Here is a 23,988-nt window from a genome sequence, read left to right as displayed (position 1 = left end):
CGCCATATATGACAAACCCACAGCCAACATCGTCCTCAATGGTGAAAAACTGAAACCACTTCCACTAAGATCAGGAAAAAGACAAAGTTGCCCACTCTCACCACTATTACTCAACATAGTTTTGGAAGTTTTAGTCACAGCAATCAGAGAAGAAAAAGAAACAAAAGGAATCCAAATCGGAAAAGAAGAAGTAAAGCTGTTACTGTTTGCAGATGTCATGATACTATACATAAAGAATCCTAAAGGTGCTACCAGAAAACTACTAGAGCTAATCAATGAATTTGGTAAAGTAGCAAGATAGAAAATTAATGCACAGAAATCTCTTGCATTCCTATACACTAATGATGAAAAATCTGAAAGTGAAATGAAGAAAACACTCCCATTTACCATTGCAACCAAAAGAATAAAATATCTAGGAATAAACCTACCTAAGGAGACAAAAGACCTGTATGCAGAAAATTATGACACTAATGAAAGAAATTAAAGATGATACAAACAGATGGAGAGATATACCATGTTCTTGTATTGTAAGAATCAACATTGTGAAAATGACTCTACTACCCAAAGCAATCTACAGATTCAATGCAATCCCTATCAAACTACCACTGGCATTTTTCACAGAACAAGAAAAAAATTTTTCACAATTTGTTTGGAAACACAAAAGACCCCGAAGAGACAAAGCAATCTTGAGAATGAAAAATGGAGCTGGAGGAATCAGGCTCCCTGACTTCAGACTATACCACAAATCTACAGTAATCAAGACAGTATGGTACTGGCACAAAAACAGAAATATAGGGCTTCCCTGGTGGTGCAGTGGTTGAGAGTCCGCCTGCCGATGCAGGGGACGTGGGTTCGTGCCCCGGTCTGGGAAGATCCCACATGCCGTGGAGCGGCTGGGCCCATGAGCCATGGCCACTGAGCCTGCGCATCCAGAGCCCGTGCACTGCAACGGGACAGGCCACAGCAGTGAGAGGCCCGTGTACCGCAAAAAAAAAACAAAAAAACAAAAAAAACCAGAAATATAGATCAATGGAACAGAATAGAAAGCCCAGAGATAAACCCATGCACATATGGACACCTTATCTTTGATAAAGGAGGCAAGAATATACAGTGGAGAAAAGACTGCCTCTTCAATAACTGGTGCTAGGAAAACTGGACAGCTACATGTAAAAGTATGAAATTAGAACACTCCCTAACACCATACACAAAAATAAACTCAAAATGGATTAAAGACCTAAATGTAAGGCCAGAAACTATCAAACTCTTAGAGGAAAACATAGGCAGAACACTCTATGACATAAATCACAGCAAGATCCTTTTTGACACACCTCCTAGAGAAATGGAAATAAAAACAAAAATAAACAAATGGGACCCAATGAAACTTCAAAGAGTTTGCACAGCAAAGGAAACCATAAACAAGACCAAAAGACAACCCTCATAATGGGAGAAAATATTTGCAAATGAAGCGAATGAAAAGGGATTAATCTCCAAGATTTACATGCAGCTCATGCAGCTCAATAACAAAACAACAATCAATCCAAAAATGGGCAGAAGGCCTAAATAGACATTTCTCCAAAGAAGATATACAGATTGCCAACAAACACATGAAAGAATGCTCAACATCATTAATCATTAGAGAAATGCAAATCAAAACTACAATGAGATATCATCTCACACCGGTCAGAATGCCCATCATCAAAAAATCTAGAAACAATAAATGCTGGAGAGGGTGTGGAGAAAAGGGAACATTCTTGCACTGTTGGTGGGAATGTAAATTGATACAGCCACTATGGAGAACAGTATGGAGGTTCCTTAAAAAACTAAAAATAGAACTACCATACGACCCAGCAATCCCACTACTGGGCATATACCCTGAGAAAACCATAATTCAAGAAGAGTCATGTACCAAAATGTTCATTGCAGCTCTATTTACAATAGCCAGGATATGGAAGCAACCTAAGTGTTCATCATTGGATGAATGGATAAAGAAGATGTGGCACATATATACAAGGGAATATTACTCAGCCATAAAAAGAAACGAAATTGAGATATCTGTAGTGAGGTGGATGGACCTAGAGTCTGTCATACAGAGTGAAGTAAGTCAAAAAGAGAAAAATGAATACCGTATGCTAACACATATATATGGAATCTAAGAAAAAAAAAAAGTCATGAAGAACCTACGGGTAAGAAGGGAATAAAGACACAGACCTACTAGAGAATGGACTTGAGGATATGGGGAGGGGGAAGGGTAAGCTGTGACAAAATAAGAGAGTAGCACGGACATATATACACTACCAAATGTAAAATAGATAGCTCGTGGGAAGCAGCCGCATAGCACAGGGAGATCAGCTCAGTGGTTTGTGACCACCTAGAGGTATGGGATAGAGAGGGTGGGAGGGAGGGAGACGCAAGAGGGAAGAGATATGGGAACATATGTATATGTATAACTGATTCACTTTGTTATAAAGCAGAAACTAACACACCATTGTAAAGCAATTATACTCCAATAAAGATGTTTAAAAAAAAATAGATGGGGAAATATTTTAGCAGTGGCTGGATTCCAACAAATTTGCAAGTCCGCTCCCATCTGACATACATAAATACGAAGGGCACAATACATGTTTCCAACGGCTGGCTCTGGTAGGCAAAAACTACCAAGACTACTGATGTTAGACTACACGTTCCAGCTCCAGAAAATTTAAACCAAAGTATCAATATATGGGGATTTGATAGGTGCTGTGCTCCACCTGTGTAGGCACCTTGGTTTGTATGGCAATATACAAAAGAGTTGAATTGTAACCTTTCTCTGAACACTCTTCAAATCTCAAATTAATTATCCCTTTATACATTAAGGGCCCCATACTTTTATATCTAAAAATGTGTAATTTTTACTAAGAATCTAAAATTGTGTAATTATTAAGATAAAGCAGTTAATGTTTACGTGAGAAAACTAAATATTATTTTTAAATGTTCTAAGGAAAAAGACTCTGATTTAACTGACAAATCTTTAAGACTTTTGCTAAATCCAGATGATTAGTTATCTTTTTTTCCAAACAGCAAAACTAATAATATCTTTGTTTATTAATTATCTCTAGAATTTATTATGAAAGACAGTTCATGATGTTAACAAAACTTCAAACTGTAGTTATCCCAGCTGCCACAATAGACCATATATCACTATACTTATCTTTCTATATATTAGAAAAAGTAGCATCTTTAGAATTAGAGACCTGAGAACAGCACATATTCCTAAATGTTTATGAATAGAAAGTATGTATAATCTCTGTTAAAACAATTCTTTGTTCTTTGCAATTTTGTATATTAACAGCAAATGCCATATACTGTGTCACATCACTTTTGTAAAATTTGTTTCTAACATAAGCCAAATAAAGTACCGTAATCTTACCATTATAAGGATCCCAAAGAAACAGGCCATGTGTGTTTGCATGTCTCAAATGTTTTCCTCTTTTTAAAATTACTATCCAAAGTTTCATTTCAGAGGTAATACCTCAAGAAGTGCCAATCTTAAAATGACAACTGCATTTCTACACACTCACAACACCAGAAATATAATTGATTTGAGTTCAGAAACATACCCATATGTAAATGGAACTTTGGCATTTGACTAAAGTGACATACCAAAACTGTTTTTCAAAATAATTGTACCCATTTACATTCCCATAAGCAATGTATAAAAGATACTATTGCTTCAAAGTCTTTGTAACACGTTAGACTTTTAAATTTTTGCCAGTTGAATTGTATAAAATGGTATCTCATTTGCATGTCCCTGATCATTAATGAGGCTGAACATCTCTGTATTTTTGTTGGTGCTTATTCTTCTGTAAAAACCTTTGCATGTCCATTTTTCTTTTGCTTTTCTTATTGATTTATGAGAGTTCTTTATGTGTTGTTGTTATTAATCCCTTGTTGTGTTTATGCCAATATCTTTTCTAAGAGTGTCTTTTCATTTTCTTTAAAAATTTTTTTGATGTAAGAAAGTTCTTAATTTTGGTATAATAAAATGTCAGTCTTTTCTTTAGAGTTTTTTGTTTCATGTTTAATAAATCCTGTTGAACATCCAAAGCCTTAAAAATATTCACCCTTATTTTTCACTGAGTTTTTAATTTTTAGATCCTAAATCCACCTGAAGTTGACTTTTTTGTATACGATTATAAGAAACCAAATGGCAGAGAGACTGAACAAGAGAGAAGCCAAAAAAATGGCAGCTGAGACAATGAGATGTTAAGCAAAGAATTTTTCCCTCCTTCAGGAAGTCAGAGAGATAAAATTGGAGTTCTGAGACTGCCTAAGATGAAATGTCCTGTTAAATATCTTATGCTTTCAATTGAGACCTCTGAGATGCTACATCCAAGAGTAAGGGCTGGCTAGAAATAGAATAATCTTTAAAAATTAATTCTAAAATTTTCATCCACAATACCCAGCATTTGATCAAAAACTATCCAAGACACCAGGAGACAAAATCAGTTACTTTAAAAAACAAAAGGAAAAAACAGACAATAGAAACAAACCTACAGGAGAGCCACATATTGGACATGTCAGATACAGAAATTAACTGTAATGGAGATGTTCAAGAAAAGTAATGGCAAGACAAAATTTCAGCAGGGAACTAGAATTTGGAAAGAAATTAAAGAAAACTATTTTCACAGATATAAAAACTATTTTTAAAAAACAAATGAAAATTAAAGAAATAAAAATGCACAACAAAGTGAAAAATTCACTGGATGGACTTAAAAATAGACTAGAGAAGTAAGGAAAAAAGTATCATGAATTTGAAGATAGATTTAAAATTAAAATGTTTTAAAGTACCATTTACAATATCATTTAAAAAATGAATTACATGTTTTTGAATCAGAAGACTCATTACTATTAAAATGTCACTTCAGCACAAATTGATCTATAGATCCAATTTAATCCCAATCGAAACCCCAGCAGGCTTTTTTGTAGAAATTGAGAAGTTGATTCCAAATTTTTGTGGAAATGCAAGGGACCTAGAATAGCCAAATCAAAATAATTTTTATTTCAATACTTACTATGATATACAGTAATCAAGACAATGTGTTATTGCTATAAGGATATGTGAATCGATGGAACAGAAGAGAGTTCCAAAGGAGACTCACACAGATATGGTCAACTGATTTTCAGCAAAGATGCAAAAGTGATTCAATTGAGAAAGAGTAGGGTTGTGAGTGTTTTTTTCAATAAATGGTACTGGAACCAAGAAACTTCCATATGCATCTATATGATATTGGATTAATTTTATTTCCATATAAAAAAAAGTGAATCATGACCCCTAATTCACACCATTCATAAAAATTTATTTCCAGATGGATTGTAAAGGTAAAACAATAAAGCCTCTAGATAACAATACAAAAGGATATCTTCCTCACTTCGTAATAGGCAAAATTTTTTACAAAACAGAAAAATCTCTACCCATAGAGGAATAAAATGATTAACTTGAATTTATCAAAATTACTTCTGAATATCAAAAATGCTTAAATTAATGAAAGGGAGACGATTTTTTAATATCTACAACTAAAAGACTCATAACAAGAACAAATTAAAACTACAATGGGTCTCCCAAGGCAATAGAAATAAAAGCAAAAATAAACAAATGGGACCTAATCAAACTTATAAGCTTTTGCACAGCAAAGGAAACCATCAACAAAACGAAAAGACAACCTACAGACTGGGAGAAAATATTTGCAAACAATGCAATCGACAAGGGATTAATTTCCAAAATATACAAACAGCTCACACAACTCAACAAAAAAACAAACAACCCAATCAAAAAATGGGCAGAAGACCTAAATAGACATTCTCCAAAGAGACATACGGATGGCCAATAGGCACATGAAAAGATGCTCAGCATCGCTAATTATTAAAGAAATGCAAATCAAAACTACAATGAGGTATCACTTCACACAGGTCAGAATGGCCATCATTTAAAAGTCTACAAATAACAAATGCTGGTGGCACAGTGGTTAAGAATCCGTCTGCCAATGCAGGAGACAAGGGTTCGATCCCTGGTCTGGGAAGATCCCACATGCCACAGAGCAACTAAGCCCATGTGCCACAACTACTGAGCCTGCACTCTAGAGCCCATGAGCCACAACTACTGAACCTGTGTGCTACAACTACCGAAGCCCACGCACCTAGAGCCCGTGCTCCACAACAAGAGAAGCCACCTCAATGAGAAGCCTGCACACCACAATGAAGAGTAGCCCCCACTCGCTGTAACTAGAGAAAGTCCGTGTGAAGCAATGAAGACCCAATGCAGCCAAAAATAAAAATAAATAAATAAATTTATTTTTTAAAAATAAATAACAAATGCTGGAGAGGGTGTGGAGAAAAGGGAACCCTCCTACACTGTTGGTGGGAATGTAAATTGGTGCAGCCACTCTGGAAAACAGTATGGAGATTTCTTAAAAAAACTAGAGTTGCCAGGTGATCCAGCAATCCCACTCCTGGGCATACAACCGGAAAAAACTCTAATTCAAAAAGATACATGCACCCCTGGTACTTTCTGGTGGTCCAGTGGCTAAGACTCAGCTCTCCCAATGTAGGGGGACTGGGTTCGATCCCTAGTCAGGGAACTAGATCCTGCATGCCACAACTAAAAGATCCCGCATGCCACAATGAAGACCCGGCGCAGCCAAATAAATAAATGTTTTTTTAAAAAAAGATACATGCACCCCAATGTTCATAGCAGCACTATTTACAATAGGCAAGACATGAAAACAACCTAACTGTCCATCAACAGGTGAATGAATAAAGAAGAGGTAGTATGTATATACAATGGCAGCCATAAAAAAAGAATGAAATAATGCCATTTGCAGCAATATAGATGGACCTAGAGATTATCATACTAAGTGACATGTCAGAAAGAGAAAGACAAATACCATATGATATCACTTATATAGGGAATGTAAAATATGATACAAATGAACTTATTTACAAAACAGAAACAGACTCACAGATACAGAAAACAAACTTATGGTTACCAAAGGGGAAAGAGGGTGGGGGAGGGATAAATTAGGATTTTGGGATTAGCAGATACAAACTACTATATCTAAAATAGATAAACAAGGTCCTACTATATAGCACAGGGAACTATATTCAGTATCCTGTAATAAACCATAATGGAAAAGAATATGAAAAGAATATATATGTATAACTGAATTACTGTGCTGTACACCAGAAACTAACACAACACTGCAAATCAACTATACTTCAATTAAAAAATAAAATAAAGAAAAAAACTATAATGGGATACCACCACACACACTTTAAATTAAAACACTGACACTTGTTAACACCAAGTGAGCAAGAATATAGAACCACTGGAATTCTTATACCCTTACTGATGAGAGTGTCAATTGGAAAATCCACTCTGGAAAATTGCTTGGTACCATCTATTAAAGCTGAGTGTATACATTATGACCCAGCAATTTCTTTCCTAGGTATAAACCCAACAGGAATGTCTACATTCATGCACCAAAAGTAATGCATACATAATAGCAATGTATATTAAAGCCAAAAACTGGAAACAACTCAAATATCCATCAACAGTAGAGTAGATAAATAATTATGACCTATTCATCAATGAAAACAAATGAACTACTCTATGGTAAGACACATTGAGCAAAAGAAGCCAGGCTCAAGAGACTGCATACTGTATGATCCCACTTACATAAAGTTCAAAAAGAGGGAAAAAAAACTAACTTATGTAATAACCAGGATAATGGTACTTGTGAGGTGAGGGAGTAGTAAGTGGCACAGGGGTTGTTTCTAGGGTTCTAGTAATGTTCTATTTCTTGATCTAGGTGGAGGTTACATTAGTGTATTCACAATGAAAATGTATTGAGTTGTTCATGATAATATATGCACTTTTTATATATATGTCATTCTCAATAAACCACTAAAAAACTATACATATTGTATAAGCAATTGTGTGACTTAGAAGCAATGTCTGCTGTAGGGGAGCAGAGGCTACACAAAGGTAGTAAATATGCTATAGGCAAAATATATACTCTAGACATTATAAACAATTCTTAGCTAATTCCTAGATAACTGTAATGTGAATATGCTAAAACTATTTAAATAAATACCAGATTTAATACTTAACCATTGTATAAGACCATGAGTGACCATATATAATCACTACGTGGATGTTTTCTGCATCTTGACAGTTTCACCTTTCCTTTCACCATTCCCCCCGCCACCCCGCAATACTGTCCATACCTATCTTCTACAAGCATATTCTTTAGGTAACCAAATGCCCATTTTATTTATCACTTTGACTCTCTAAAGCCAGTAAAGGCAGTAAAACAGAATAAAAGAGAATCCTATAATAAGGCTATATAAATTACACTATATTTTTATTAGAAAAAAAATTCTAAATTACTCTCAAAATTCTTCTTCTTGAAAATAAGTCAATATATATATAGAAAAAATATCCTCTACTTCCAATATTTTTCACTTTTTCAAATGCATTAAACTTATCATTTGCTCTTTACTAGTCCTTCACATTATACCACTAGACAAAGCCCTTAAAAAAAAAGAAAAAAAAAGAATGAAAGCAGGAAAATTTTAAAATATGTTTCCAGTATCATACAGAATTGCTTGGATCAGAACTCATTCTCCTGATACTTCAACTCCACCACTGAGCTAAAATTCCTTCCAAGTTTTAGAGAACAATGCTCTTACTGTCACCATCTCTGCTAACCATAGGATAAGCATTGGTCATTCCCCAAATTCCAGAACCACTTGCCATTTCACTGCTTTCTTCCTACACTCTAGTGGCAGTAGCTCAATTTGGCAGCTTGTCAAAAAGATTCAGAGTATAAAGCACTTGGTGATCTTTAACCAAATGTATTTGTTGTGTATACAGCATATGCCATATATATGTATTTCACACATTATAACAGAACATAGTGAAGGACACACTGCATAATCCTAGAATCCAAAGACTTCTCTTTGAGAACTTTTCCTTAAAATAATTTACTTTTATTGAGCTAAAAGTGTTGATTACTTTTTTTTAAAACAAGCAAATACCATTTCTTGACAATTATTACAATTATTGTTCCCTGCTAAGAAAGACCAATGGCTTACAAATTTATTGCCACGTGACTTGTGGAAACTATATTGTCAAATAGATCACATTTTCTGAGAGAAGCAGTACCAAATAGGGTTCATATTCCTTCCAAAGACTTAGCAAAGGAACCATGAGAGATAATTTTTCATAAAAGCAAAGATAAAACTATTATAAATGTTTATAATATAAAATGATGGTTAGATTCCTTTTTTATTTAATAAACATTTATCAAGTGTCTGTTATATGTCAGGCATTGCTAATCAAATAGACTTGGTGCTTGCCATCTTGAAGAAACTGAGTCTAGGGACTTCCCTGGCCGGCCAGTGGTTAAGACTCTGCACTTCCACTGCAGGGGGCATGGGTTCAAACCCTATTCGGGGAACAAAGATCCCACATGCCATGTGGTGTGGCCAAAAAAAAAATGCAAGAAATTGAGTCTACATTTATTGAACAAATAATCAATGTCTGGTGTGTGGGGTGGTAAGTGCTATGAAAGAGGAATGCCTAGTCTGTCAGGACATAGAAGAAGGGCATCTATATCAGCATCAAGGTGTCAGTAAACACTTCCTGTGAAAGATGACCCGGGCTGAGTTTTGCTACGTAAGAATTGGCTGAGTGAAAAGGGCAATCCAGGTGAAGGGAATCGCTGGTAACAGGCACAGAAGCATAAAGCAACATGTACCATTCAAGATGCTATGAGTCCTTACTTGGAAGAAAGTTTGAGAGGGGAACAGAATCAGGAAATGAGAAGGGAGAGGATAGTAGAAGCCAAATCATGGAATGTTGTGGTGTAAACGTTTGAACTTTATCCAGAAAGACAGTCCCCTAATCCTTCAAAGGTTACTAAAATGATTTTAAGCAGGGAAGTAAAATGAGTATATTTTCATTTTTAAAAAACATGTTTGGCTTTGGTATAGGACAAGGCTAAGGCAGTAATCCAGAATTCAGAAGGCAACATTAGGAATGGAGATGAGAGAACAGATCTGAGAAACAAAAGGAGATAGAATTTGTTGAACTTGGAGGCTAATTGGAAGAGAGGGTAGAATAAAAATGAAGAGTCTAACTGACTTGGTAACTAAGTGGATGGTGGTACCAAAGCAGAGAAGATAGGAGAAAGAGTGGGTCTGAGGTGGTAGGGAGCAGAGAGGAATGATGAATTTATTTCAAAATATCTTAGGCATTATTGTTTTCTATATATTGTCCAAAGAATCCCTTTAATATATAAATCATATATAACTATAGCAAAAAACTCCCCTGTATTTGATGCAAAGTTTATTGTGGCTAGTATATTCATTTTAATTAGTTAATTAGCAAAAATTTCCTGATTTTCTTAAAGTTATGTTTGGGATGGGGAGAGGAAAATTTTGAACACCCCGCAGTCTCTTTTATAAAGCTGAACAGGAAAATTTGCTTCTTTATCCTCTCAAAATAGTTCCTAGCAGCAAGCTGATGTATAAAATTATTCCATTAACTGAAGAATATTTTGCAGGTCTTTATAAAACAGCCTTCAAATGAGACATTCATTATAATAAAACTGTTCAAGATATCAAAAGGTGAAATATACACTTTTATTATGTAATATTTTTGTGTGTGTGGGTTTTTTTAACACAACAATGTTGTGTTAGTTTCAGGTGAACAACAAAGTGATTCAGTTATACATATGCATATATTCATTCTTTTTTAGATTCTTTTCTTATATAGGTTATCACAGAATATTGAGTAGAGTTCCCTATGCTATATAGTAGGTCTTTGTTGGTTATCTATCTTATACATAGTAGTGTGTGTATGTTCATCCCAAGCTCCTGATTTATCCCTCCCCACTACATTTCCCCTTATTATGTAATGCTAACATAGCAGCAACATGAGTTATACATAGTTTATGCAAAACAATTTTTATGTTTAGGAAATCTAAACCTCCAGAATAATGAAAAAATAAAAAATGTACCTCTGAGGTGGCCAGGTCTGAAACTTCCATCTCCAACTGTTTACAAGGAACTTTATAATTTGTTTATGTATGGGAAAATATGTCTTCAGCCTCATTAGTCACTTCTCATTTTATGACAAAAATTGTACATTTCTCTTTGTTTATTATGGATAAACTATGGCATGAGGGGAACTGAACAACTAAAGGAAGAACCAGGAGGGGGGTCTGAGTTTTGGAGCTGCCTAAAGAGCCACTCTGCTTCCAACAGCTAGCTCCTCAGAGCTCTACAAAAGACTAACTAAACTCAAGTCAACTAGAACACAACACTCAAATCTAATTCGGTAACTAACACCAGGAGTGGTCTGCTCCTGAGCAGAGGACCAGAGTACTCACTTTCTTTGCGAACGTCCTGAAGTGCCCCAGTAAGCTCTTCCTTTAAAACTGTGGCTTCTTGAGCAATCTTCTCTCCCTTGTCTAATAAATTCCAAGTTGCTTCCTCCACAGAAGCTAGAAGGACTCTGGCTCTTTTAGAACGTCCTTTTTTCCTGTTGGAAGGATTCTGGGGACAATTTACAAGTGTAGTAACCTAAAATTGGAAAAATACAAGTCACTCATTAGACAAATTGTGAAAGGAACACAGCCCTGGGATATCATAGCCCAGAACAAAAGGAAGTATTTCTTAATAACATGATTCATTCCCAACACTACTGGTACATTCCCAAAAGTCAGGTCAAGGCACCAAGAGCAGTATTACCAGCGACCACAGAGTTCCTAACTAAAGACAGGAAGGAAGGGAGGGACGGGGGGAGTGAGGAGGGGAGGGAGGAAGGAGGGATAGAGATTGAATCTCACCAAGTTTTACTATTGGACCAATGCAAAATACACAATACTCAATATATATTATTTGATATACATATAGCAAATGATTATTTATATCACTTTGTAGCCAGCAATCTATATTAAGAGGGAGGCAAAAATAATTATAATTAAGTCAATAAGTATTAATATATGTAGGTTAAGAATAGAGATTACTAGTGTTGGGGCGGGGGGTGCAGAACCACTCTGAAACGTGTAAAACAGTGGTTACTTCAGAAGGACAAAACCCAAATCTTTACTATGATCTACATTCTGGCCCTCTGTAAACTCTTTTACCTGTCTCCCACACTCCCCCCAAATCAGTTGGCCTCTCAAGCAATCAGGTCCTCCTCAAAGTACCCTATCAAGAGGCCTTCCCTGACCACCCCAATCCCCACCCTCTCCCACTCTGTCCCCTCACTACACGTTATAATTCTTCAGAACATTTATAGAGCCTGACATTTTTTATTTGTTCATGTATGTTTATGGCATCCTTCTAATACTAAAATGTAAACTCCATGAAAACAGGAAATGTGGTTTGTTCTCCCTCACTCGAACAATCACAAAGTAGTTGTTCAATAAATATTTCTTATATTAATGGCTTAATGAATGGGGTAGTTGAACAGAGGGACATTTTGATGTCTCTATTTTGAATTGCCTGAATATGTTAATAATGAGCATGTATTATTTCTGTAAATTTGTTTAAAATAAGAATAAACTCATGGGACTTCCCTGGTGGTACAGTTATTAAGAATCCGCCTGCCAATGCAGGGGACATGGGTTCAAGCCCTGGTCTGGAAAGATCCCACATGCCACGGAGCACCTAAGCCTGTGTGCCACAACTACTGAACCTGCACTCTAGAGCCCACGGGTCAAAACTACTGAGTCTGCATGCCACAATTACTGAAGCCCACGTGCGTAAAGCCCGTGCTCCGCAACAAGAGAAGCCACTGCAATGAGAAGCCCGTGCACCGCAACGAAGAGTAGCCCCCACTTGCCACGACTAGAGAAAGCCCACTCACAGCAATGAAGACCCAAGACAGCCAAAAATAAATAATTAAATAAAATTTTATTTAAAAAATTAAAAGAATAATCTCATGATAAGAGCATTGTTTGGAGATAGAAATTAAGCACTTATATTTGGAAACAAAACCTTATACAAAATTACATTGTGAAAAATATCCATTTCTTAATTAAACCTTGAATTCCAAGAAAAAAAATTTGGTTTACATTTTCATAAGCAAACCTGGAAGATCCCCATTGCAGAGGAAGAAAGAAAAAAAACTTTTATCCAGTATTTAAAATAGAAGACCTGAAAGTCTTATTGAAAGCTAGGCTGGTGCATGTCATCAAATAGCCAAGGCTTTTAACAAATATGCATCACGTCTTTGACAACAGACTATACATAATCCTTCCTGCTCTGCAGTCCCTGGAGATTTTGCTTGTTTATTATTAATGGAGCATTAAGTATTTGTTTATTTGGTTATCTGGACCCAGTTCTTAGCCACGAACTAAGAAAGAACTTACAAGCTATGGGGGATATATGTGGATGAAAATTGTTTTTGTCTGCTCTGCTATTCCCTTCCCCTGTCCAAAAGACCCTCTTCTTTATTGTAATTTGCTTTATTCCCATATTCACAACCCAGACTGGAGTTCCTTGTAGCAAGCCTTTATTTCCTTTCTTGGAAAATGAGAATAACCATATTATCCTATAAGATTATATGAAGTTTAAATAATATAAAGTGTTTTTTAAGATGCATAACATGACACAAAATTTGGATGCCATTTAATGTGTGTTTTCTAGTCCATTCCCCATGGAAACCTTGTCAAAGATGTTCTCTCTGGGTCTACCCATATCTTGCTCTTAGGGTCCCCCGTGCTAAATGTGATGAAGTCAATTAACAAAGCACATTCTATGTGCTTTACAAGCAGTCAAGTAGGGCCATGTGTCTTTATCATGCATTATGTAAAGATGATAATAAGTCTGATTTATTACATGGGTTTTCACATATTCCAAAAGACGAATATCTCGCTATTATCAATCTAATTTATATATCAAGAGTTAAAAGATACTTGCCCAGATAAAGACAAATTATAGCACCTTGTTTAAAACCTTTGTCTAAAACGAACAATAAGTATCATTGTCTAAAATCTTCCTTCAGAATTTATTTTAAGTGCCACAATTCATGATGCTTCCCACTGAACATTCCTCTATTGTTCTTTAGATCCTCCAAGCACCAAATGTTTTCCATAGAATAGCCTGAGCTTTGAAATTAAAATGAGCATTCCAGAAATGCTTCGTTCCTTATAATAAATGCCAGAGAAGTAAGAAATGTGAAAAGAACATTGTATAAGAACATTGTGCTTCCATCAAAAAAAAAATGCAATTGCAACTTGTTCAAGTTTAAGCTGTCTTCTTTTTAAATACCCCAACATGCAATAGTTATTTAATATTGATTAAACTAAAGTCATGATGCTTTCAATGATTCATTTTATTTCAGAAAGTAAATATGGCTTGGTAAGCCTGGAGGGGAAAAAAAGAAAGCTAAAACTTTTTTTTACCCCAAATCACCTATGGGGATCTAACTGACTCCCGAAAGTAGATGATTCTCACCAAGGGTTGGAGGGTGCATATGTTATTTGAAAAAGTCTCCCATCTCTTCAAGGAATACCAGCAAACAGTAAAATTAGCCCTGAAGTTGTTTTGTAAAGTAATTCATATTTCTTTTTTCAATACAAAATCAGTTATATTTTTACAAATACAAAAATTTTAGTTGGAATTTACAGCAAAGATTATTCTAATATAGGCTCCAAGCCCACATCTTGCTAGCCTTTCTTTTATCACTGTGCACAACTGATCCCTTTCCCTCTTTATCAGACCTTAGGGGGTCCCTCTAATATAGATAATCTTTGACTTCAGGTGTGCATCTCTTAAATAACTTGGGTTTATTCACTTTTCTTCACTCTATAAATCTGTATTAGGCTTCAACATAGATACAGAATGAGCTCCCCACTGAAGTAGTCCTAAATTAGAGGCTTTGAGTAATATAAAAAGAAGAAATTCCCTACTTTATTCATTCTGCACATGTACAATTCCATAAAACCAGGTGTATTTTAAGAGTATGTAATATTTATATATTGAAATTTAGAGTAACAAAAAATAAAAGGGTTTTCTAATCTTTCCTAATTCAAGTGTGCTTCCCTAGTTGCTCCAAACACACCGAAAATTAAGTTGTCCAAAAGACCCTTCTTCAAGTCACTGATAATTTCAACTGTTCCTTATTTCCTACAAAAGCAACTTTCACTGTGTTAACAAAAGTACTGGGAAAGACTGAAATGTTAAGAACCCAGAAAATACATATCCTTCGATTAACATTCAGCACTCCCCCAAAACCAAATACAATTTTCTTTTATTTCCTTTTAAGCCAATAAACATTTATTGAGCACATATTATGTTCAAAACAATATCCTAGCCATTTAGAAAATAAAGATAAAGAAGCTTCAGTATGGTGATATGAAGGGTACACAACTAGCTGCAATATAAAAGGCAGAATAACTGCTTAAACTTATAAGTAAAAAGAAGTGCTGAAGAGATGATAAACATTCACAAGGATTAAGTAGGGCTTCCAAAAAGAGCCATTAAAGACAGATGGTTTTCTGGCATGACAGATAGAGGGGAAGGCGAGCCAGGTGAAGGGGACCATGTACAAAGGGGAAGAGATGGAAATTATTTTTGTCTGAGAGTAGCAGACAGTCAAGTTTGGCAGACTACGGGGTAAAAACAGGAAATTGGTTCACAAATCAGTCTAGGAAGTAGGTGGTAGCTTAAATACAGAAAGTGCTGAAAGTCAAGGAAAGAGTTAATATTCAATTTAATAGGCAATAGACACTTCACACAGCATACCCAAAGTGGAAACCTTCTTCCACCAACCTGCCTTTCTTTCATCTGTTTCTTACCTCAGGCACTGACACCTCTAGCCTAAGGCAGAAACCCAGAGGTCATCTGGGCTACTCCCTCTCTCTTATCCTCCTCTCCAGGTTCTTTATATTGTCTCTTTAAAAGCTTTGTTGCTGGTGGACCTTCAAGATGGTGAAAGAATAAGACGCGGAGATCACCTTCCTCCCCAAAAATACATCCACATGTGGAACAACTCCTACAGAACACCTACTGAACGCTGGCAGAAGACCTCAGACTTCCCAAAAGGCAGGGAACAGATGCCCTCAGGCACCCTACATGCAGAGGCTGGGCCAAATCCAAAGCTGAACCCCAGGAGCTGTGCGAACAAAGAAGAGAAAGGGAAATTTCTCCCACCAGCCTCAGAAGCAGCGGATTAAATCTCCACAATCAACTTGATGTAGCTTGCATGTCTGGAATACCTGAATAGACAAGGAATCATCCCAAAATTGAGGCGGTGGACCTTGGGAGCAACTGTAAACTTGGGGTTTGCTTTCTGTATCTACTTTGTTTTTGGTTTTATCTTTATCTACGTTTAGTATTTAGAGCTTATTATCATTGGTAGATTTGTTTATTGATTTAGTTGCCCTTTTCCTTTTTCTCTTTTTGTGAGTATCTATGGGTATGCTTCTTTCTGTGATTTTGTCTGTATAGCTTTGCTTTTACCATTTGTCCTGGGTTCTGTCCGTTTTTTGTTTTTTTTGTTTTCAGTATAGTTTTTAGCGCTTGTTATCATTGGTGGATTTGTTCATAGGTTTGGTTGCTCTCTTCTTTCTTTCTTTCTTTTATTACTCTTTAATTTTTTAATTTTTAATATTTTTTATTTTAATAACTTTATTTTATATTATTTCTTTCTTTCTTTCTTTCTTTTCTCCCTTTTCTTCTGAGCCATGTGGTTGACAGGGTCTTGGTGCTCCAGCCTGCTGTCAGGCCTGAGCCTCTGAGATGGGAAAGCCAAGTTCAGGACATTGGTCCAGCAGAGACCTCCTGGCCCCATGTAATATCAAACAGCGAAAGCTCTCCCAGAGATCTCCATCTCAACGCTAAGACCCAGCACCACTCAACGACCAGCAAGCTACAGTGCTGGACATCCTATGCAAAACAACTAGCAAAAGAGGAACAGAACCCCACCCATTAGCAGAGAGGCCGCCTAAAATCATACTAAGGTCACAGATACCCCAAAACACAACACCAGATGCGGCACTGCCCAAAAGAAAGACAAGATCCAGCTTCATCCACCAGAACACAAGCACGAGTCCCCTCCACCAGGAAGCATACACAAGCCACTGAACAAACCTTACCCACTGCAGGCAGACACCAAAAACAACGGGAACTACGAACATGCAGCCTGCGAAAAAGAGACCCCAAACACGGTAAGTTAAACAAAATGAGAAGACATAGAATTACACAGTAGAAGAAGGAGCAAGGTAAAAACCCACCAGACCAAAAAACTGAAGAGGAAATAGGCAGTCTACCTAAATAAGAATTCAGAGTAACAATAGTAAACAGGATACAAAATCTAGGTTATCAAATGGAGAAAATACAAGAAACGTTTAACAAGGACCAAAAAGAACTAAACAGCAAACAAACAATGATGAACAACACAATAAATAAAATTAAAAATACTCTAGAAACAATCAATAGCAGAATAACTGTGGCAGAAGAATGGATAAGTGACCTGGAAGATAAAATAGTGGAAATAACTACTGCAGAGAAGAATAAAGAGAAAAGAATGAAAAGAATTGAGGACAGTCTCAGAGACCTCTGGAACAACATTAAACGCATCAACATTCGAATTACAGGGGTCCCAGAAGAAGAATAGAAAAAAAAAAGGGGGGACTAAGAAAATATTTGAAGAGATTATAGTTGAAAACTTCCCTAATATGGGAAAGGATATAGTCAATCAAGTCCAGGAAGCGCAGAGAGTCCCATACAGGATAAATCCAAGGAGAAACACGCTAAGACACATAATAATCAAACTATCAAAAATTAAATTTAAAAAAATATATTAAAAGCAGCAAAGGAAAAACAACAAAAAACACACAAGGGAATCTCCATAAGGTTAACAGCTGATCTTTCAGCAGAAACTCTGCAAGCCAGAAGGGAGTGGCAGGACATATTTAAAGTGATGAAGGAGAAAAACCTACAACCAAGATTACTCTACCCAGCAAGGATCTCATTCAGATTTGATGGAGCAATTAAAACCTTTACAGACAAGCAAAAGCTGAGAGAATTCAGCACCACAAAACCAGCTTTACAGCAAATGCTAAAGGACCTTCTCTAGGCAGGAAACACAAGAGAAGGAAAAGACCTACAATAACAAACCCAAAACAATTAAGAAAATGGTAATAGGAACATACATATCGATATTTACCTTAAATCTAAATGGATTAAATGCTCCCACCAAAAGAAAGCTGGAGTAGCAATTCTCGTATCAGAAAAAATAGACTTTAAAATAAAGACTATTACAGGAGACAAAAAATGGCACTACATAATGATCAAGGGGTCAATCCAAGAAGAAGATATAACAATTGTAAATATCTATGAACCCAACATAGGAGCACCTCAATACATAAGGCAAATGCTAACAGCCATAAAAGGGGAAATAGACAGTAACAAAATCATAGTAGGGGACTTTAACACCCCACTTTCACCAATGGACAGATCATCCAAAATGAAAATAACTAAGGAAACACAGCTTTAAATGATACATTAAACAAGATGGACTTAATTGATATTAATAGGATATTCCATCCAAAAACAACAGAATACACTTTCTTCTCAAGTGCTCATGAAACATTCTCCAGGGTAGATCACACCTTGGGTCACAAATCAAGCCTGATTCTGCCTGCAGAATCAGTTAATAAATGAAAGATCTAATTCCACAGCTAACCTAGAAGTGGATATCTGTGGGATCAATCTGAATCTGTGGAGGAAAAGGTTGAAAAAAAAGTATTCACAGAAGTGAAGTGGATCAGAGGTGATCAGAGAACCCAGAACAACAGGGCAACAACATTGGAGTAAGTTAAAAAAAAAAAAAAGAGTCTGATAGAATAAAAGGCCTAGGAAGCAAGCTAAGAAGAGGTGAAGCATGTTCCGCAACTGACATCTGCCCATAGCTAAGTTCAAAGCTATCACGTTCTGGTGGTGGGGGCATCCCTTGTATGTTCACCATACACACTCCCATGGGACTTGTGCTATTTTAATCAAATAGCTACCAGATTTTCTTATCTTTATTTTAATTTAAGAAGTGGCTTCCTTTTTCTCAACTATTTGTTTCTCAAGGAATACTATAGCTTAACAACTTTCCCATGGGAGCAGTTTTCTAGCAGTAAAGGAATGCAGAAATTGAATAATTCACTTTATTAGAATCAACTATACTGAATCACCTTAAACTTTAAAGCATTAGAGAGGCAGAATTAAGTTTATTTCTTCATCCTACTGTAAAAATAACATCTTCATACTTATTAAGCCTTGGACATATAAGTAGTTAAAAGACATTTACTTTACTAACTTTCAAGATTACTTGTTAAGATTATAGTCAAAACTCCAATATTTGATTATAATCTACAAGAACACTATATGTGTGCAGACTTGTCTTTGAGATTTTCTTGGAAGCTTCAAGATTAATTCTGACATAAATTCTATTGATAGAAAAAACAGCAAGGATGAAAAAAAGAAGCTTGGAGATAAAACCAAAGAAATATAAGTAAATGGCATCATGCTCATTCAAAATGACCTATAAAAATGACAGAAATCAACCACAAACAAATGAAACTTGAATTATTTTCTGAAAGAAACAAAGGAAATTATATTCTAGGAGGCTAAGAAGCCAAAGCAGGTCCTCTCCCTGCTACCCGGAAGTCAATCAGATCTCTCTGTAGAAATGAACCCTTTGGGCATCAAGGCATCTATTTTTTTTTTCCCTTGGCTAAAAGAGAGGAGAAAGAAATTATGCTGAGAGTGCAGTATGGCAGAGAAGTTCTGCATAGGAGTCAGGGAGAAAAGAAGGACATGGCGCTGAGAGGAGTAAGGATTAACAGTTTCCATCCAGACACCTGGACAAGGAGAGGAAGGAGATTAGGGGAAAAGTCGAAAGGAGTTGTTCTCATAAGCAACTTTATGTGATTCTAGGTACATGATTCATTGGGACCCAGATGACAGAGTGAAGCACAGTTAGGAAGAGAGGTATTCTCCCCTCTTATGAAGGAGCCCAGTTCTGCTACCTTGAGGATTCGAAGCTTTAGAGGCATTGGGACCTTGGCATGTACATTTCTAGTCTTAAAATGGGTATCATTGGCAGTTACCTTCCACACATCAATAAGATGCAACCAGCCAAAATGGAAAAACATGGTGGATAGACTGCTTTGGGGGCACTGGTGAGTCAAACCTCAGAGACTCCAAAAATTGGAGATGAAGAGAAGAGCAGCAGAGAAGCTTTGAAGGAAAATCTCCGTTCTAGCATAAGTAAGTGAGGGCAATTATAAGAACCCTGGCTTGCTGCTACTAACAGAACTTCTTTTGAACTTTCAGCCACTGAGGAGATTGGAGGCCAGGGAATCTGATGACATAAGGAAGACAGGCATCGGGCCTACCACGGCCCATGCTCAAGGGAACTGGAAACTGTGAGGCCCCACCGAGGCTAGAGTATTATTCTGAGACTAGTTTGTGGTTTAGAAATTGGAAAGATCCAATTAAAACCATGGTAACTAGGTAATCTTACTGTCCCTCAACAGCAGGAGTTTGTGGATCTAAACTTGAAAGCTGCTCCAATAGAACTTTCCTCCATGTCTCTATTTCTTTCTGTGTGTCTTTCAGCTTTGCACATGATATAACTGTTTAACGGTAGGTAACTGCATAACTCTCCCCAAAGTCAATTCCCCAAAGAGAGGATGGCAATTGGATCAATTCACCATCATCCCCCAGAGGCAGAGCTCTCATGACAGATTGCCTCACAGGCTTCTTGTCAACCTATAATTGTCAATAAGACAGTTGCCCATCCTGATAAAGTCAGCTGTGATCAGGGTGGGAAGGTGACTAGTCATTAGATGCAAAGTTAACAAACAAGGAACCCTTAAAAAGGAGACAATGGAAAGATAGGGCTGTTCACAAATATTCCCATTCTCCTGGGCACAGGGCAAGATCACACATCTAGCATCCCCACTGACCACATAACTTTCTCTGACAAAAGCAATGTGAGTGGAACTGACATATGTCATATCCAGGTGGACATTTTAGGAGCCCTTGCAAGATTCATAATGTTCTCTTTCCCTGTTGTAACCATAGTGGAAATAAATATTGAGATGGAATCTACATTAGCCTGGGTCCCTGAGTGCCTGTATTAAAGCAGAGACCCCCAGCCAACTCACATTAAAAATGTAGCTTGGGGCTTCCCTGGTGGCGCAGTGGTTGAGAGTCCGCCTGCCGATGCAGGGGACATGGGTTCGTGCCCCGGTCCGGGAAGATCCCATGTGCCGCAGAGCAGCTGGGCCCATGAGCCACGGCCGCTGAACCTGCGCGTCCGGAGCCTGTGCTCCACAACAGGAGAGGCCACAGCAGTGAGAGGCCCTCGTACCGCAAAAAAAAAAAAAAAAAAATGTAGCTTGACAATCCCACTATTGGGCATATACCCTGAGAAAACCATAATTCAAAAAGAGACAAGTACCACAATGTTCACTGCAGCACTATTTACAATGGCCAGGACATGGAAGCAACCTAAGTGTCCATCGACAGATGAATGGATAAAGAAGATGTGGCACATATATACAATGGAATATTAGCCATAAAAAGAAATGAAACTGAATTATTTGTAGTGAGGTGGATGGACCTAGAGTCTGTCATACAGAGTGAAGTAAGTCAGAAAGAAAAAAACAAATACTGTATCCTAACACATATATATGGAATCTAAAAAACAACAAAAATAATGGTTTTGACAAACCTAGGGGCAGGACAGGAATAAAGATGCAGACAGGAATAAAGATGCAGACGTAGAGAATGGACTTGAGGACACGGGGAGGGGGAAGGGTAAGCTGGGACGAACTGAGAAAGTAGCATTGACATATATACACTACCAAATGTAAAATAGATAGCTAGTCAGAAGCAGCCACATCGCACAGGAAGATCAGCTCGGTGCTTTGTGACCACGCAGAGGGGTCGGATAGGGAAGGTGGGAGGGAGATACAAGAGGGAGGGGATTGGGGGATATATGTATACATATAGCTGATTTAATTTGTTATACAGCAGAAACTAACACACCATTGTAAAGAAATTATACTCCAATAAAGATGCTAAAAAATAAAATAAAGGGGAGGCATCCCTTAAGAAATGAGGGGAAAAAATGGAGCTTGAGCAGGAAACGAACTTTTGTTAAGCCTCAGAGATTTGGGAGTTGTCTTATCACAGCATAGCCTAGCTTATGCTGACTGATAAAAAGTTGAGCAGATACTCTTCAACTTGACCCAATGAGTATTATAGAGTACATAAAAACCATTCCTAAGGGACTCCAAGAAATAGATGTGAAACACTATCGAAGTGGAAACCTTGAAAAGGCTAAGAGGTCCTATAAGAGTTAGAGGTGGGAGCCAGAGGACTAATGTTTATTACTATTGATCTAACTCTATATTCACCACGTGAAAACATGGGATATATTTACATCAGAAAATATATTTGCAACTTTGCCCAAAAAAAGATCTTCTATCTCATAGGAGATAACATTATAAGGAGCTTGTTATTGTTCTTATCTTAAAGTATTTTAAATTAATTCTTCTAGCCCACATTCGACATGAATCTGACACATAGCAAATTATATTTTGTGGCAAATAAGATTATAGACAGTTCCATTATGTAATGACTGTAGCATGATTTAAGCAGTTTATATCTCCTTCAGAGAGTATACAACATAGAGATGTAAATTCTTTTCATTGCAATTCTGCATAAATAGACTTTCTGCAGTGCATTGCCAAACTTGGATCTTGAAAGTGATAAAGTACAGATGCCTACAGTTGCAATCATAAAAATGTAATTGCTGAGAAAAAAATTATTTCTGATCCATTGGAGGAATTTATTACAGAGGGATGAAACTGTGTAAGTTATCACACACAGAAAATGAAAGTGAATGATTGAAATATATCCCAGGCTGTACATCCCTGCAAAATGACCTAGGGATTTACCTGTCCCCAAGAGAAAAAAAAATAGATTAAAGATAAATCAAGTTTGGTGAGGAAGACTCTGGTGACTATAAAAAGAGCAGAATAAAGATTTATGAATAAATGAATTTAGAAGTCAGAGTGACATAACAGTATCTATGACTAATTACTCCAAAAATTAAAACATAGTTTTGACTTTGAGTTATATACAGAGATGGTAAGTAATTTCTGTGAAACCTTGAAAGCAAAGGAATATAACATGAAGATAAATAATGATGAAAGGTGAAAAATTTTTAATGGGGTTACTAAACTGATAATATTATCTGGTGGCATTATGAACTTAAAGATCATTGACTTCTTTTGGAATGTTTTCCACTATAATCAAAGACTATATGACATGCTTAAAATAAACCATGTAACTATTTCAAATTAAACACTCTCTGAAAAAAAGGAATATGATGAGATATTTAGTATGATGCTATTCTAGGAAAAAAACTTTAATATAATTTAATGGAATTTTTTACTTGTATTAATAGGTAATACATAATCAAAGTGACAGATACAAGAAGGTTATGCATCAAATCCAAAAAGGTTAGTTATTTTAAATTAATAACTTTGAAATGTGCTGTTTTTTTATAAGGAGAAACCCATTATAATGAAAATCAAGAGTGTATGCAAATAATTTTGATGTACAAAAAGTCTCCTTTATGAGATAGTTCCTGAACATAGCAAATATTCTATAAATTATGTACATTTTTAATTTCATTTTACTTGAGTATTATTAAGATCTAGAAACTTTTCTTCTGAGATATTGGTGAAGTAGTATACCAAACTTCCTTGAAGATAAAATTAGCACTTACACTTTCATGTAACTGAGAACTATCTGGCATACAATAAGTACTAATTTCTCTTCCCCTGACTCATTTACTTGCAGATCATGAAAAGTCTGAAACCAGGCATCACATTAAAAGCCCTCTAAAATTAGCATAATCAC

At 36.4% G+C, this 23,988-nt stretch overlaps 1 protein-coding gene across 1 annotated transcript in view; it reads right to left on the bottom strand.

Annotated features, from left to right (window-relative positions):
* CTNNA3 (catenin alpha 3) overlaps positions 1-23,988 on the bottom strand; it is a 1,581,323-nt gene that overhangs the window by 1,535,848 nt on the left and 21,487 nt on the right. The window contains exon 3 of the mRNA XM_067710819.1: positions 11,433-11,625. Coding sequence (XP_067566920.1) covers positions 11,433-11,625 — 193 coding nt within the window. The remainder of the gene's footprint in view (positions 1-11,432; positions 11,626-23,988) is intronic.

This window comes from Pseudorca crassidens, chromosome 16, assembly GCF_039906515.1.
Source record: "Pseudorca crassidens isolate mPseCra1 chromosome 16, mPseCra1.hap1, whole genome shotgun sequence".
In the NCBI taxonomy this organism is placed as follows: Eukaryota; Metazoa; Chordata; class Mammalia; order Artiodactyla; family Delphinidae; genus Pseudorca; species Pseudorca crassidens.
This window is presented reverse-complemented; position numbering and strand designations above follow the sequence as displayed.